The 16,156-nt window shown below is 39.9% G+C and overlaps 1 protein-coding gene across 7 annotated transcripts in view; it reads left to right on the forward strand.

The window, feature by feature from the left end:
• The window catches only part of SFSWAP (splicing factor SWAP homolog), a 96,320-nt gene that overhangs the window by 22,309 nt on the left and 57,855 nt on the right, over window positions 1-16,156 (forward strand). For all 7 annotated transcript variants that reach the window (XM_019538973.1, XM_019538969.1, XM_019538971.1 and 4 more), the window contains 4 exons: window positions 1,335-1,470; window positions 13,289-13,526; window positions 14,180-14,311; window positions 14,676-14,769. In XM_019538973.1, the coding sequence (XP_019394518.1) occupies window positions 1,335-1,470; window positions 13,289-13,526; window positions 14,180-14,311; window positions 14,676-14,769 (600 nt within the window). The remainder of the gene's footprint in view (window positions 1-1,334; window positions 1,471-13,288; window positions 13,527-14,179; window positions 14,312-14,675; window positions 14,770-16,156) is intronic.

Below are 16,156 nucleotides of genomic sequence, written 5' to 3' on the forward strand. Positions count from 1 at the left end.
GATCAGGACAGTGGCATTAAGAAGCTGAAAAGAAAATAATAGAATTCCATATATTTGAGATTGTTGAAGAGGCATTGCAGAAATCCCAGCTAGCTAATATTTAGATTTGTGATTAAAGAGTACAAGAGCTGTGCTCTATATCTGATGCTAGCTGTGGTAGGGTGGTACTAGTAAGACACGTACAGAATTCCTTATATCATTAATTTATTTAAAATGTGTAAATAATGCTACTTTATCATTCTTACTGTTCACTGTGGACATACTTTTTCCATAAATGTAAAAGACTTCAGGAGGTTGAGAACCAGTCCGGTGAGAGCTAGTCTTTTAATGGATTGGAGGTTTTATTACTGTCTAGTATAGCTGCGCAAAGCTTTGGTTCCTGATTTGATTCAGCCCCTATTTGGTGGCTGAATCTCCAAATCCTAATCAAATCAGGAGACCCTTTAATCTCTCCGAATCAAACTGGAACCTTCTGAATTGATTTGGAGAGGTTTGGAAAGATTCGATGATTCGGACATAGACACAGCTTTAAATGTTTTTTCTGCATACCTCTAGGTAGCTGGGGTTCATGAATACTGCAATGCTAGGGTGCATGGAGTGTCCCACAGAAGCCCGGGGGCCTCCCCAGCATGTTCCGCACTGGCCTGGAAGTGAACCAGAAGCACTTCCAGGTCTGTCAGAGAGCATGCTGGGGAGCCCTCCCCATGCCCCTTGACTTGGTGACTGGTGCCTCCTGGATCTGGGGGGGCTCCCATGGCTGATCATGGAGGGGGGAGGTGCAGTTCACTCGCCAGCAGACCCAGAAGTACTTTCAGTCCACTTCCGAGTTTGCTGCCAAGCATGTTTCCCCCCCGCCGCCCATTGACACTCCTGTGGGATGCTCCATCTGCTCCAGCATTGCAGCGTTCATGAGTCGTACCTGGTACCTCGAGGTATGTTGAAAAAACCATTAAAGCTGTGTCTATGTCAGAATCGCTGATTCTCCAAATCAGCATCAAATTTTCAGATTTGGATTCGGCTGAATCAAATCGGGGACAGTGATCCGAATCAACTAATCGAATCACTGTCCCCAATTCAGGTCAAATCCAAATTGAATATGGCCCGTTTTGCACACCCCTACTCTCTAGGCATGTTGGATATGCTTGTCTTCCACACAGTGTGCTAATTTGGTATTTCTAAAGCACAATGATGCTATCTTTACAAAGCATTTCAAAGCTGATGTTGGAAAGGGAAAAAAGTAAATTGCTGTTCCTCGCTCATAGATTGAGGGTATAAATAAATTTGTTTTTAAAGTAGTAAATCAAAGGTTAAATGACTATTAATCATCTCCACAGCCTTTGAAGGTAGTGGATCCTGATCATCCACTGGCAGCTCTTGTTCGCAAAGCACAGTCTGACAATAATTCATCCACACCCCAGTCAACAGATGGGGCAGCAATACAGACATCACAAGTGGAATATCCTACAGACTGTAAGTACTTTGTGATAAAAGGTCCATAGCCGTTGAATATATATTTCCCAGAAGATGATCTTTCCATTATTGATAACCTTATTTTAAAGTTCCATGGCTTTTTGCAGTGTAATTTGTCAAAATATTTTTCTGGTAAACTTGTTATATTGTGGGGGGTTCTTTTATTTTAAGAAAAAAATGGAATGTTTTTATGTCCTGCAATGCTAGCATTTGCACAGCAAAAGCAAATGCCTGATCAAACCCCCAAGGCTTCCTTACAGCTTATGGTTGCTGGTGATCATCAGTGAGAAATATTCCTAAAATATTTATACTAAAACAAAGACTGATGTTTAGTAAGAACGGACAAAACTTTCATTAATGGGTTCAGCATGAAATATATGCTAACAAAATATTGTACGTTTCATCTATAGGATGATTGCTTGCATGTTACACATTTGAGCACTCACATAATTTATCGAAGAAACACTGTTTCCTACCTCTGCTTTACTGTGCCTGATTTAATCACCTCTGTGTTGATGTTACTGACTTCATTCTCTGTTTGGTTGACAAACCCATTTGAAACTGCAGCTTTCTAGCTTGCTTTCTGGGCAAGAAGGAACACTGGACATATTGCTCTAGTGATAGTCTCAAAGTCCTTGTCCAGTTCAAATCTAGTTCATAAACTTGATTCTCCTATGCAAGTTTTTAAGTTGATTATGACCTAGTTATTTTACAGACAGAATTTAATTTTTATGACAGTCATGAGAAATGCGAAAGCTGATAAAGGCTGTATTTTAAGATGGAGTGATTTTTTTTTTTGGCATAACATTTTAGCCTATGGAATTCACTCCGGGGTTAAGTCTTGCCAGGTTCAGAATAGTGCAGGGCACATTCACACAGGTCAGTTCCTGTAATGAAAGGGATGAAAATGGCATGTCATGGGGGTAGCAGGGAAGTTCAAGGAAGAATAAATGGCCTAACAGTCCATAGCACCTGGTTCTGTGTGATAAATTTTGTAACATCCCATAGCTGCTATCTAATAATAGCTATTATTATGACACTATTATTGTAATAATGTATAACTATCAGATTGACAGACCTTTACAAAAGGGTAACATATCCAGTCCTGTTTTAGCAATGTGATGGGGTCCTGTCCCCGTCCCCCGCCCCCCGTTTTCTCTGTGGTGGGCTGAACTCTAGTACAAATTTACATTCAGATTTCTCATTCCTTACCTAGTAACTTAGTAAAGATGGTAGTTTTGACAAAATTGGCTCAGTGTGTGTGTGTCAGTGTCAAATGGAATTTTCCTTTTTTAATGAAAATGCAGGGGTTTTTTCCCCCTGTTGAAAACTGATATTCTGAGGCATGAATCAGAATTGCCACCTTTGTCTGTGACACATTTTTATCCAGGACCATACAGTACATAAGCCATTGTTAGCCTTCTTTATGGTTGTATACATTACTCAGAGAACTGCTGTTTTACAAAACAAGATTAGACAAGTAGCCTATGGAAGGCAGTCGCTTCAAAGCTCAATAAAGAGAGGAAGTATCTTGGGTCGCTCAGCAGTCCACAAAAGATACTCCATGTCTTAGCAGTTTGGGCCCCATATCCAAATTTCATTAGACATAGATGATATATAATCATGGGTCCAGTTCATAAAAGTATAACAAGCTTGTGTGAAAAACGTGACAGCTAGTGCGTGATAATGAATTGTCATGCTTGGTAGTGGAGGAATATAGCAAACCAACTGTAAGCCTACTTCTCTAGTGAATATTTTTTGTACTCGGTTCACAATGAATGGTTGCATTTCTTTTAAGGAATGTTAAACCATTGGCAAAAAGGATCCATTTATGTCTTGCTTTTAAAAAAACATTGAAATGATAATTTCTGTTAACTTTTTAAAAATATTCTGTATATATCGTAAACTTGTCTTGTAAATTGGTGCATTGGATGCCTAATGCTTGATATTTGTAATACTAATTACCAGTTTCTTGCTAATAAGTCATCGTCTCTGAACGGCCATGTAAGATTTTTCTGCTATGCAGAAAATCCATAAAGACAAAATAATAGGCTAGAATGTTGGTTAAAAGCACAAAGTATGAAGCATCATAATTAGGTGGCAAAGTATAGGTCTCTAATGTATTCTCCCATGTCACACACAAATGGAAGCAATTTCAAGATGAAAAGTTCTTAAGCATTTTCCTCCATTCCATAATCAATCTATATGGAAATCTTTGGTTTGAGTTTTACTAGTCTTGCGCTCTGCATCTTGATGTAGTGCTTTATTTAGCAATTAAAGTTCTAGGAAAATAATTTCTAAATCTCCCGGTTAAAAGAGCATCTGCATACCTGTTTGCTTATGAAAAATGTCTGAAGATGCTAAATTAAAGTTCAGTAGTTAAGGAAAATATGCATCCTTTAGTCATTAATGGAGCTGCACCAATATATTGGTTGCAAATCGAATCGGCACCAATAACAGGTAAACTAACATTATCAGCAGTTGCAGTTGTTTGGCCAGTAATGTCACTGATAAATGCCATGTGCACATTGCCAGGAATGCAGCTTGGAGAGCAATCTCCTGCCGGTAAGTCTGTGTGGGGAGAGACGATTGGGGGGGGGGGGGGGGGGGCGCCAAGATGAGAGAGGGAGTAGAGTGGGGCATCAGCAGCTGCCTCCCAGGTAGGGTGGTGAATGGGACCCAGGGGCTGGGAGCAGGATAGAGCTGTGGGTGGCTCGTCCAGGGGTAGCTGGGGAGGGGAGCTGGGTCCCCGCCCCTATGTGCACTCCCAGGCACAGGGGGACCCCCCCTCCCCCCGGATTTGTGTATGGGATGAGGGCGGGCTACCCCAGCCTCTTACTGGCAGGGGCTCTGGACTAGGACTGCACTCAGAGCAGGCAGGGTGGACTCAGCTGTGTGGGGTGGGCAGCAGTGGTGCTAGGGGGACTTGGGGGGCTATAGCCACCCCAAAATTCACTTTAACACCCCCATAACCAGCCCTCCCAGCACTCCTGCTGACCACCCCATGCAGCTCAGCTTGCCCAGCCTCTGTCCACCCCAAGGGGGATGTGCCACCCCTGGCCCAGTCCCCCAGCCAGGAAGAGCCTGGTGCATCCCTTGGCCCCTAGCCTGCAGCAGGCATCCCGCTCTTGCCCTGTGCACAAATCTAGGGGGGCACATGCCTCCCTTGGGGGAGGTGTGCAGCAGCAGGGAACTGCCCCCTCCCCTGTGCCATCTGGGTAGACTGCCTGTGGCTCCATCCCACTCCCAGCCCAGGGGTCCCATTCATCATCTTGCCTTGAGAGCGCCTGCCCGTGCTCCTGCCCCAGTCCCTGCCTCGCCATGGGGGCTTCAATCTGCAACCCCCACACCTCTTCCCTCCCCTATGCCCCTTGCCCACCCCCAGAGACTTACCAGCAGGGACACTGCTCCCTAAGCTGTCTGGCTGCATTCCAGTAAATTGCCTGTCGGATCGGTATTGGCCAGTATGGATGGTTAGCAATCAGTTATTTATATTGGCCAAGAAAAGCTTTATTGGTGCACCCCGTAGTCATTAAGCAACAGGCATTCTCACCTTGTACTTTCCTGAATGTTTTGGCATTGTCAATTCTAACCTCGTCTGTAAACCGCAAAGAAAACTCCAAATTTGTGCCAAGGTGCCCACAAACCAAGCTCCGTTTATTGCCATTTGCCTTTAGTAGTAATTTCTTAATGCTCAACACAACTAGTAAGAAAAGGTGCTAGATTATGTCTAACATGACTAATGATAATATTCTGCATCATATTCCTTGACGGTAATTGCCTTTCTGGACTCCACCTGGATTTGTTGCTTGATTTATTTTTGTCGTCTCTTCTGTTACCTAAGCCCTGAGCGGTAATCTGATTCCATTGGAGAAAAGCAATAAATTGCACATTACAGTGGGCCCCTGTTTATTTATAAGCATGCAATAGCCTCGCAAATTGAATCAGGGATTTAGCCCTTGCATGCAAAATGGGTTTGTAGTAAAGTCTTCCGCTTTGGTCTCTCCCAGGATGCTTTGTCTCTGTAATTGTTAAAAAGCATCAATATATCCTTTCAATGTAATTGGACCTTCCAGACCTGAAGTCTTCAGTTTGTGTAATTGGAGTTGGAAAACACCTTCAGAGGATCCAGTAGGTAATCCATCTGCATCACAAAGATTGAGGAGGAGGATGTTCTAGGCTGGAATATCTCCAGGGATGTTTATTCTTTACCTTCCCTTGGGGTCTTAATCAGCATCCTTTAAAATCAATGGAATTGGTTTTTTGTTGTCTTCAGCAAGTGTTGATTTGGTGTTTTGTTGCTTCAGCTGCCTGCTTTGTTTATCAGATTTGTCCTTAATACTGAACTTAAAAGTTCACCTTCAGAATTCAAATTTACTACTTTTTGCTTTGTCTTTGCTGGTTAGTGAAATTGTCTTTTTTCCTCAGAGTTGTCTCTTGGCCATTTAATTATTTTGAAAGTTTTAGTGATGTCGAATTTCCATAAGGTTAGAGATTGTATACAAGCTTTATTGTGAGTTTCTCGTCCATACCTCATACAAATTGTTGGTATACTACGGCTTCCCGTCACCTTTCTTGTTGAACCTATTATCCTTTTTTCTCTATCGCTCTTTTACATACAGTGAATTGCTATAGAGTCTAGTACTCTAAAATATTTGTCTTGGCTCTGTTACCTCACATTCTTTAAGTGTATCTATTTTTTTTTCCCATCACCCTTGAAGCTTTTTGAGGCTAGCTTTGTGCCAAACCTTATGACAGGAGGCCAAACAATTTAATTTTGTGTATCTTTTTAATCCTTCTCTAAGTCTAAAACACCTTGATGTCTCAGCTGGAGAGGTATTACACGCCCTTTATTTTTTCATGTCATTTTCTCACTTCACTTATCAAGATTTAGTTTTTAAAATTGTTACCCTCCGAGGGATTCCCCCCTAACTGCTGTTCCCCCTCTAAAATATATTCACTCTTAACATAATGTGGCTAGATTATATGAATATATACTTATTAACAAGGTGAATGTTTAATATTTTACTTTTTAATTGACATGTGTAAGGTATCATGCACATTCATTGCCATCTATAAATCCCTAAGATGGTTCTGTCTCGTTGAACCCGGTGAGTGTAGTTTGCTATATCTCTATTAAACTGATGGATAAAGTACCAGTGCTTTTTGGGTGGTAGACTTTCCCAGCCCAGTACATTCACTTCAAATTGGCAGTAGCTTCTAACATCTTTGCCAAGTGATACTCTGTATTGACTTGTCCCCTGGTATAATACTTACCTAAAGGCTCTGCTTGTTCTTTGTGATGAAACTGAAAATTGGGCACCTCGTATTGACTCTCACGTATGTTCTTGAGTCCAATTTCGCTTCCTGGTCAGCAGCTCTTACTTACCACAGGGCAGTGTTCAAGTAGGTCAGGAACTCCTGACAGGTACTCCTGTAGGATCAGATTTTTCCTAGGGCTCCTGGAGTGCATCATCTTCAGCATGGTGTTATTTTTTTTTCAAAATTTAAAATAAAACCCACAGTAACTATCTGCAACCAATTTGGTGATGCTCCCCAACCAAAAAATGACCATTCATTGCTGACTTTTAGGATGGTTTGATTTCCCTAATGTGCCAGTTTCCAGAGACTATCTGATAGGCGTGCTGTTTTCTTACTCTCCTACTGCTGTTACGTATCTGCTGCTGCTCTTCTGCTGGTTCTAAATTGATCTGCTCATGTGGCTTCACAAGCTTAGAAACTGTTAAAATGTGCTGAATTTGGCTGCGGACTTCATCCAGGTCTGATAGCAGCCGTCTTGGTGCCTACTATGGAAAGTGTAGGCAGCATAAGTTTTCATAAAAATCTGTGCCTGAATGAGAGAATCTGAATAAATTGAAATAAGATGCCCATTTGCCCATGGGAAACAAAAATCTTTGCTAGAGTTTCCCATTTTGAGCATGCAAACTGAGAATTAGAACGTGGAGTTGGGACACATGCAGTGCTCATCACCTCCCTCCTTTGTCCTGACCTGGGACTGAGATGCATAGAGGACTGGAGTCACCTGTAGTACGGCCTCTTGAAGGCTCAGATCAAGCGAAAACATTTATTCACTGTCCAGCTGGTGGCTCTTTTTCCAGACTTGGAAATGAAATAAATCCAATCCCTCGCCTTATGGGTACATGTACTTTGGAAAGAACAAACACATCTGTTAATATGTCCAGCTAATTGGAACGTCCCCAGGCAGAAAATCTTCTGGGATAAACACTGCATTAGCATGTGGGAATATTAAACTAAGTTGTCCTTAAAATCCAAGTTGATATGTCTATTTTTAAATTTATTTTGTGAGCCTTTAGTATGCTGTCAGCGAAATCAGCATTCAGGATTGGCAGAGTTCCTGAAGGAGAATATTTAGGTTTATTCCAAGTTGTTCAAAGTACTGAAATAAAGCTGAAAAAAATCTCTCTTACTTTTTGAAGATCCAAACAAGTAGTAGCTATCCAACAGATACACCCTACAGTTTGGCTCAGTATTCTGGGTGTCACGTTTGTGCCATGCTTTTGAACAATTTTGAGGGAGATTGGCGTTGTTAAGGGAATCACAGCATGAGATGGTGCCTTCAAGTGTTTATTTTGGGGTTTTTTTTCCTGAAACTGTTCTAAAGTGGTTTTGAAGAAGAATTAGTGTTTCCCTCTCACTTTGAGCTCATTTTGGGATCACTATGTAAGAAATATTTACTGTAAATGTACTTTGAAGCAGTTAACAGCCAACTGGCCTCATTAAATACTCAGCTCATTATCCTTAGTTTCCCTGCCTGATTTACTGTATACATTTAAAAGAAGCAGTACTAACCATAGGTTGTGTATGAGAATTGACTCTGTCTTCCTGTGATCAGGCTACTCTTCAGCAGGCCAGAGGTGTAGAACAGCTGCTTAAAAGGCTTCAAGATTTTATGGAACAGTAAAGTACTTACCCAGGTTTAAAAATTTCTGAAGTTTTTTAGTGACATTATCTAACATAGTCTTCTACTGTAGTAAAAATAATGTAATAAATTATTCATAGAGGATATAAAACATGTAATTGCATAGTATAAGATTCCTTCATTGTAGCCACTGATGGTAATTCATTTAAACTAAAGTCATTTATTTATAAGATTCCCCTTCTGATTCAAAGAAATGGACATCGGTTTAAAATGTAAGAAAATAGCAGAGCCTTACTCATAATTTTTAACAATTGTACCTAATATTAACCTTTTCTAGAGAAATGGCTTTTTCTCCATCGTAAAAAGAACAACATTGAAAAGGTCCAGTGTAAGAGCACAAAATAATGAGGTGATTCTCTGCTAAGAAAAACTTTAAAAAAGAAGCATAGTCAGAATGAAGAACATTCAGAAGATATAAAATGTGACGGTATACAATATATGACCATGTTAAGAAGGAACACCATTAAACATGTATGCATTTCCATAATGGAAAACTGAGAGGGCATGAGATGAAACTAAAAAGCATTAACATTAAAATGTGCAAAGTAAAATACTTTGAAATATGTAATAGTGAAACTTGTCACCGGATATAATTGAAGCAGCAAGCTTTAATCGTAAAAGAAGAATATGTTTGGGAATAGGAAGACTGTACATTGTCACACTAGCTAGAATTAAATTACAAAGGGCTTTTAATCTTGTATATGAGCAATGATTACCTTGGTTTCTTTTTATGGTATAGTATTGCCCCACTGTATGCATTAGTGGTTATTCAGATGACATTGGTCAATGTTTTAGGATTTGTATCAGTATTCCCAGTTTAAATATATTATTAAACTGGCCTGTGCTTGACTGACAAGGATCTCATACTGATGTGTGTGTCTTAAGACATGACTGTGTTTCTTTGATGAATATTTTATAAATATAAGCATTTCTAATGCAGTTTCTCTAGTTATATAGTATGTTTTGAGTGACTAGTCTCTCTAGTTCTGATCCTGCACTTTCCCACAGGCAGATGTTAATACAGAGAGCCCTTCTTCATTTAAGTCAGTTAGGATTTGGAGATTTCTGATATCATAAGGCAAATCAGCCAATGTTTCTTAAATGGCCAGAAGTGCATGACTTGCCTTATTTTACTGCTTAATTTCATGGGCTATTCTTTGTAGAGGTTTTGACTGCTTTTGAAAGCTGACGACCCGCTAATTTGATGCAATCCATTGAGTAAAGTACAGTTTAGGTAGGTACTGTAGCAGTTTGTTCCAAATGAGCTACATTTCAACATCTAACCTCTAGGTTGCCAGTGAATTAATTTTTCTTCTACTGGGCATTAACTACTAATTAGAGGCACTTAAAGATCTCCCCACGTGTAGTAGTTGGAATGTTCAGAATCCCCCCTCCCCAAATACATTAAAATGATATGTTGTCGCATAATAGTTAGTGGCACTGTCAGTGGACCTGCTCAAATCATGGCAGTGGCTCACAGTAAGGGCAAAGGATGCTACGCAGGCAAATCTGGCCCCCATTTTTGAGGCTATTTTGTAGCATTAGGTTTATTTCCCGTTACAGTTTGCTTCATAACAAAATGCATATGTAAAGATAGAAGTATGTGCCTTCAGGAGCTTATTCTGCATTTTTTGGATAGAGTTTTGGGTTTGCTAGTTTAAACCATTCCCAGATAATATCTTGTGCATCTTTCACTCAGGCCCCAGCAGTCGCAATTAATATTGCAGCATTTACCCCAGTTCTAAACAAATGAATGACACAATATTCTTATGAACGTAGAAACTTGTGGTGTTGAAGATATTTATTTAAATGCTTGGCCTTGAGATTTGTATATTTAAAAGGCTTTGGTATAGCATAATAGTTTCCTCCGTATATGTCCTTTCAAAATTCAGATCTTGTCTTTCAACTGTTTAGATGATCCTTGGGGATTTTCTGGCACAGAAATAAAACAACCCCTGCCCCCACCCCACATTTTTTACCAGTAATTTAGTGCAATACAATGTCCTCCCCCCCCCCAATCTTCATACATTTGATAAGTTGTAGAATTTCTCTTTAGAATTTCTCTTTAAGCAGCAAAGCAAATAGCGCTGTATTTTTTCCTGTGGATTATTGTTACCTGGTGCCTTGTATCAAAAGCTTCTAGATGCAATGACCAGGTAATCCCATTCTGTTCATCTATGGAATTCAAGTTTTTTGGGTAGTGATTTAGTACCATTACGTTCAGTGCTTTAAGGTGAATAGTAGCAATGGCTTTGCTTTTTTTTTTTTTTTTTTTTTTTTCCTTCTGCTCAGACACTATTACTCTCAGGGAATGTATCAAAAGCATGATGGGAAGCATTTGCTCCAAGAAGGGGCAAATTCCAGATAATCACACCATTTAAATATCAACATGAAGAAATGCATCAACTTCAACAACCAGTGCTACATTCAATGTGTGCCAGAATAAATTCTGTAAAAACAGCTGTTTTACAAAACTATCCCACCTCTGCATGCTAACGTATTTATATGTCAAAAAATTTTCAGGTATATTTGAAACGTGGTGTTTATTATAGTTATGCACAAATCTTCACATAATGAATTGTCAGAATGTAGGTTTCAAGTCGTGTAAAGATAAACTGCAGCTTTGAACTTTGGCAGCGTATGAAGGTGTTCCAGCATGTTTCTTTGATTTGTAAATCGGATGGGCAGTAATTAATTGTAGAAAACCTGTGAATTTAAATGTGTCCTATTTCTTGTGTTGCTGAAAACATGCCTAGAGCTTGCCTACTGCAAACGAGAGGGAAATGCAGAGTCTCAGAAATCAGGCACAAGTAGTTTTAAATGCTAAAGCAAAGAACGTGAGTTCAGAATTCGCGCTCTCTTCAGACAGTAGGAAGCAGTCATTTTTCTCTGTCCAAGGATGGGGCAGTGTTTAAAGAGCTTGATTTACACTGCAGAAAAGTAAAATCAGTTAAAGAGGTGGGTGGCTTTCAGGAATGGGGACACAGCTGAGTTCATTAGATGGACCATGTGGGTTTATCTGCCGCCATTTCTCTTCAGCTTCCTTTTTCTTACTTTAATAGACCCCCTTGAACATAATTTCTCTGAGATTTGAAGTCTAGCTCAGTTGCTGCCATTCATCTTCCTCTTAATTATACAAGTTGTCCCTGGGCTTGCCTTCCTTGCACTCAGTTCTCTAAGGTCATGCCTTTACTGTAGTAGCAGCATATCCCAGGCAGGGTAGCCCCAAACCTGCCCCTCACTCGCTTCTTCACGTACATGCCAGTTGCAGGATGATGGTTTGGGATCATCTCCATCTCCTGGGGTCTCAAGTGGCCACCGAGAGATAATGCATTTCCATTAGATAGATGGAGGGTGGGGAGTACTGGGGAACAGCTCAGCCAAGATGCCCTACGCTATGCTATAGATATGTCTGTCCTAAGTGGTCTTGGCTTTCTTGGGATTATTTCACAATATCTATACAAGTATTCTTTGGTGCAGTAGAAACCACACTAAGTAATTGTGCTGTTATGTTTTAAATGAGTTAAATGAAGTGCTCATAAGAGCACAAGATTTAAAGTTCTGGCTTTTGCAAGTATTTGCCTCTCAAACGTCCCACAGTTTTATCCATGAATCTCAAACATAGCATACAGTATGGCTGCTGTTCTGGTCCTGAATCCTTCTTGTTGTAAGATCTGCTCTTTACCCAAGCAGCACAGACACAGACTTAGGATAATCTTAAACCATGCTTCAGATCTCCACACTTCTCTGTTATGGTCAAGAAATGAACTTTGGAGGCTGGCCCCTCCAACGTTGAGAGAAATAGACCAGGAATAGGATGAGACCAGTCATCTAATTTTCACGAGTGAAAATTACGCTGTTCATAACTGAACACCAATGGCATATTCAGCTCGTGTCTCATAAATGAGGGATTCATACATTTATAATTAATAGAATAACACATTAACAGCTGTGAATTTGGGCATCTTCTCCCTCTTGAGGGTGAAATCTTCATAATTTTGTTGTGCCTGTAGCACACATGAATTATGCAGACTTTCCAGCTATAACAACGAGGCTATAATTCCAGCTACTGGTGAGGTATTCTGAATTGCTGTTCCTCTAATAATGTGCCAGCAGATATCAGAACTACTGCCATCTCGAAGGTTTCAAATTTTGTGCATGTATGTGTAGCTTTAAAGCGAAATAATAGCGTAAATTATTTCAAATTGTCCTTAACAAGAAGCTTGCAATATAAATATAGCTACTATTTAAAATCAGGAAAATGTTGAAGTGGATCTGTGTCAGTTTATTGAAGGGAATATTTTCCTCATCCTAGTAATGTGTAAGGCTTAATTTTGTTAATTAAAAAAGACTTAGGAACAAGTATGTACTTACAGCGGGGGTGGGAAGGGGTATGAAATTAGTTGTACTGTAATATCAGCCCTCAGTTGTTCTGATTCTGCTCTTTCCTCCAGAAAGTCATATGAGTATAAAACGTAGACTTAATTTTTCTGCATGGATAGCACACATGGTTTTAATGCTTTTCACAGGCCTTAGTGGTTCACGTCCCTCTCTGTTCAGGCTTGATCATTTTCCAGTTGACCTTGGATGTACTCTGCAACTGCCTTCAGCATGTCTGCCTCATTTAATCAAACGTGTTGACGTGAACAATATTCCTTTTTTTACCCCAGATAAATAAATAACGTTACTTGGCACCATGTGAATCAAAGTGACGTTCCACTCATGATGGCAGTACAAAGGAATCCCGTTTTTTTACCATGTACTTTTTCTTCAAACTGTCAGATATGTTGACTTTAAAACAAGTATGCAAATACGTGTGACGTGGTTGTTTGTTTGTTTGGCTTTTTTTTTTTAAAGCGACGGTGGCCGCCATGTATTACAGCTACTACATGCTACCCGATGGAACCTATTGCCTTGCACCTCCACCTCCAGGAATAGATGTTGCCACCTACTACAGTGCATTGCCTGCAGGGGTGACTGTATCAAGCACTACAGGGGTGGCAACTATACCTCCACCTCCTGGTACTACACCTCCACCTCCCCCAGACGCAGCTGAAGCTGATAGTGGATTGACTTCTGGCACAACCCCCGCAAGGTATGCTATTTATATTTCACAGGAAATATACGAGCCTTTTATAACATTTTTAAGTCGTCGAGGCTTTATATAGTGAAGTGTCTGGTACCATTGACATGCATGGCAGTTTTTCAAATTGTCACTGGCCATCAGGTTGACCATGGATGAGTTATAATTTCCTGGCTCATTATTACCACACATATCATCCATGTAAAATATTAAATGTTTCTGTGTGAAATGGATCCCTTTGTGAGGGCATGTTTAATGCACCTGTGTTGCATTAAAAACAATTCATGTGTGATTGCCTGTGTTCACTGTAGATGTTTCTAACAACTGTTTTCTTTGAAGCAGCCAGTATTGCTTACAGCACTGCTCTATTTACCAATGTAAAATAACTTTTCTAATACTAGCATATGTGCGGTTAAATTTGCAGAGATTCCTCAGTACTCTACTGTACTTTTAAAACTGATGGGAACCAGGTAGTCGACTGCATGTGTTTTGGGGTTTTTTTGTAATTAGGAACACTCACCTTTTGCCTAAATGAAAATGTATTCATCTCAAAAACATATGCAGGGGTTCAGAGAGTGAACTTGCATATTAAATTGTTGCCTAAGCAAAACTAAGGAAACGTTTGTATGCTGATTGTCTTGTAACATATCTCTTCTCGTTTTCAGCACAATTGCTCCAGTGGTTGCCATTATTCCCCCACCCCCTGATATTCAACCAGTTATTGACAAGCTAGCTGAATATGTTGCTAGGAATGGAATAAAATTTGAAACCAGTGTTCGTGCCAAGAACGATCTCAGGTAAGAACAAGTGTTTTCTTACCTTCTCATTTTGTATCCTTAAAAAATCAACTAGACTACTCTTATTGACAGTGCCTGCATTTTGAAGAAGGTGGTTTTGTGAAGTGCATTTTGTAATTTTTTTATAATAAAATTCAAGGAACCACTTAAAGATAATGCTGAAACATTTACTGCCTAAAACTCAAAATCTTCAAGACCTGCTTCTGAATACATATATCCCATGGGAATTTAGGCATATGCTATTATATTTCAGAACATCAAATAGTATTCCTGTGCCTGAGGTAGTGAGATGGTAAATGATTGTTGGCATTTGCTGCGTTCATGTATATTTTTCACAAATTACTTTTCCCCTTCTCTCTAACAGATTTGAGTTCCTGCAGCCTTGGCACCAGTACAATGCCTACTATGAATTTAAGAAACAGTTTTTCCTTCAAAAAGAGAGCAGTGAGAGCGCTCAGGTAAGTCTGTATGATTGGGGAAAGGGGAGATTACAATAAGGCTTTTCATGTGCAAAGTAGATTTCTGTAAACAGGGTTTGAGGATAAAAGCTGGATGCATTTTATTTCATATAACATTAACACAGACAGTGTGATGTGATCTGATATTTAGCTCCTTACTCTGGTATATAGACAAGCAATTGGTATTTGTGATTGAAGTGAAAAAAATAGAATATCCTGAATCTTTAGATTCACGCAGGGGGAGTCAAACTAGGTGGCTGCCATATGGAGATCTGAAACCTTGCTGGAATTTAGGTCTCGCCATGCCTCACCCTGTTCTCCTTAAGATAGCTCTTCACGTCTTCTGACCCTCTGAGAGACATTTTAACTGAAAGCGGTTTGGCAGTACTTTCTGCTCTGAATTATGACAACGTGCCCCACACTGTTCTGCTGCATGTCAACTTGTGTGGAAAACCACACGCATGCAGTACAGTTCAAGATGGAGAACTGAGTTACATTTGGCGCATAACTGTCAAACCTTTTTAAAGTAACTTGGTCAAGAGAGAGAAGGTTCCTAGATAGATATAATCTCTTACCTCTGCAACAGCAACTGTCAGCCCTATGCAGTCACTAGGGAACACATTTTGCTGTTAGCTTGGGAGCAAATTCTACCAAATATTCCAAAACCATTTTCTGTTTTTGGAAACCAGATGTACCACTTCTGTAGTATTGGGAAACACCAGTAATTCTACATTGCTGGGTCCTAGACATGGTGAATATACCATCCAATTTCAGACTTTACTCCAGCCTACCCTTCCTTCCCCCACTCCTCTTCCATCAGAATAGACTAATTTCTCATGGAAGAAAGGAGGTAGGTTAGGGGAAGAGTACCCTGTTGCAGACTTATTTGACTAGTACACAGACGGACCACAGGCAAAATCTGACTGCAGTTAAATGTTTAGTAATAGACACCTCCACTGGTGAGCTGGATGGTTGTACAGACTAAGGGAGTTACAGGTTTAATTTATGAATGTACATATTTAATTTTATAATTACTATGTGCAGAATGAATTAGGAATAGCAAAAAGCTCTTGCCTTCAAATCTGCCTGCTTTTGCAGGTTGTTGTAGTCTTAGCCACAATAACAATGCAGTAAAATTGATTAAAGCTGTATAAATTTACTTTATAAATTAAGCAAAAAAAAAAAAAAAGTATTTAAGTGTGGTTGTTACTACCAGTGCTGCTGGCAGTAGCATCATTATTATCAACAACTAATCAGACTACTCTTCTGAAATTGCTGGCAGATTTCCAGCTCTGTGGATACTAATCTTTTCCAGTAGTTTCTGTTAAAAAGACAGAGTATCCAGCATTGTGCAGTGAGGATTAGATGCGTAACCAGTGTGATATGC

Source organism: Crocodylus porosus, unplaced genomic scaffold, assembly GCF_001723895.1.
Source record: "Crocodylus porosus isolate Cpor-Errol unplaced genomic scaffold, CroPor_comp1, whole genome shotgun sequence".
Classification (NCBI taxonomy): domain Eukaryota; kingdom Metazoa; phylum Chordata; order Crocodylia; family Crocodylidae; genus Crocodylus; species Crocodylus porosus.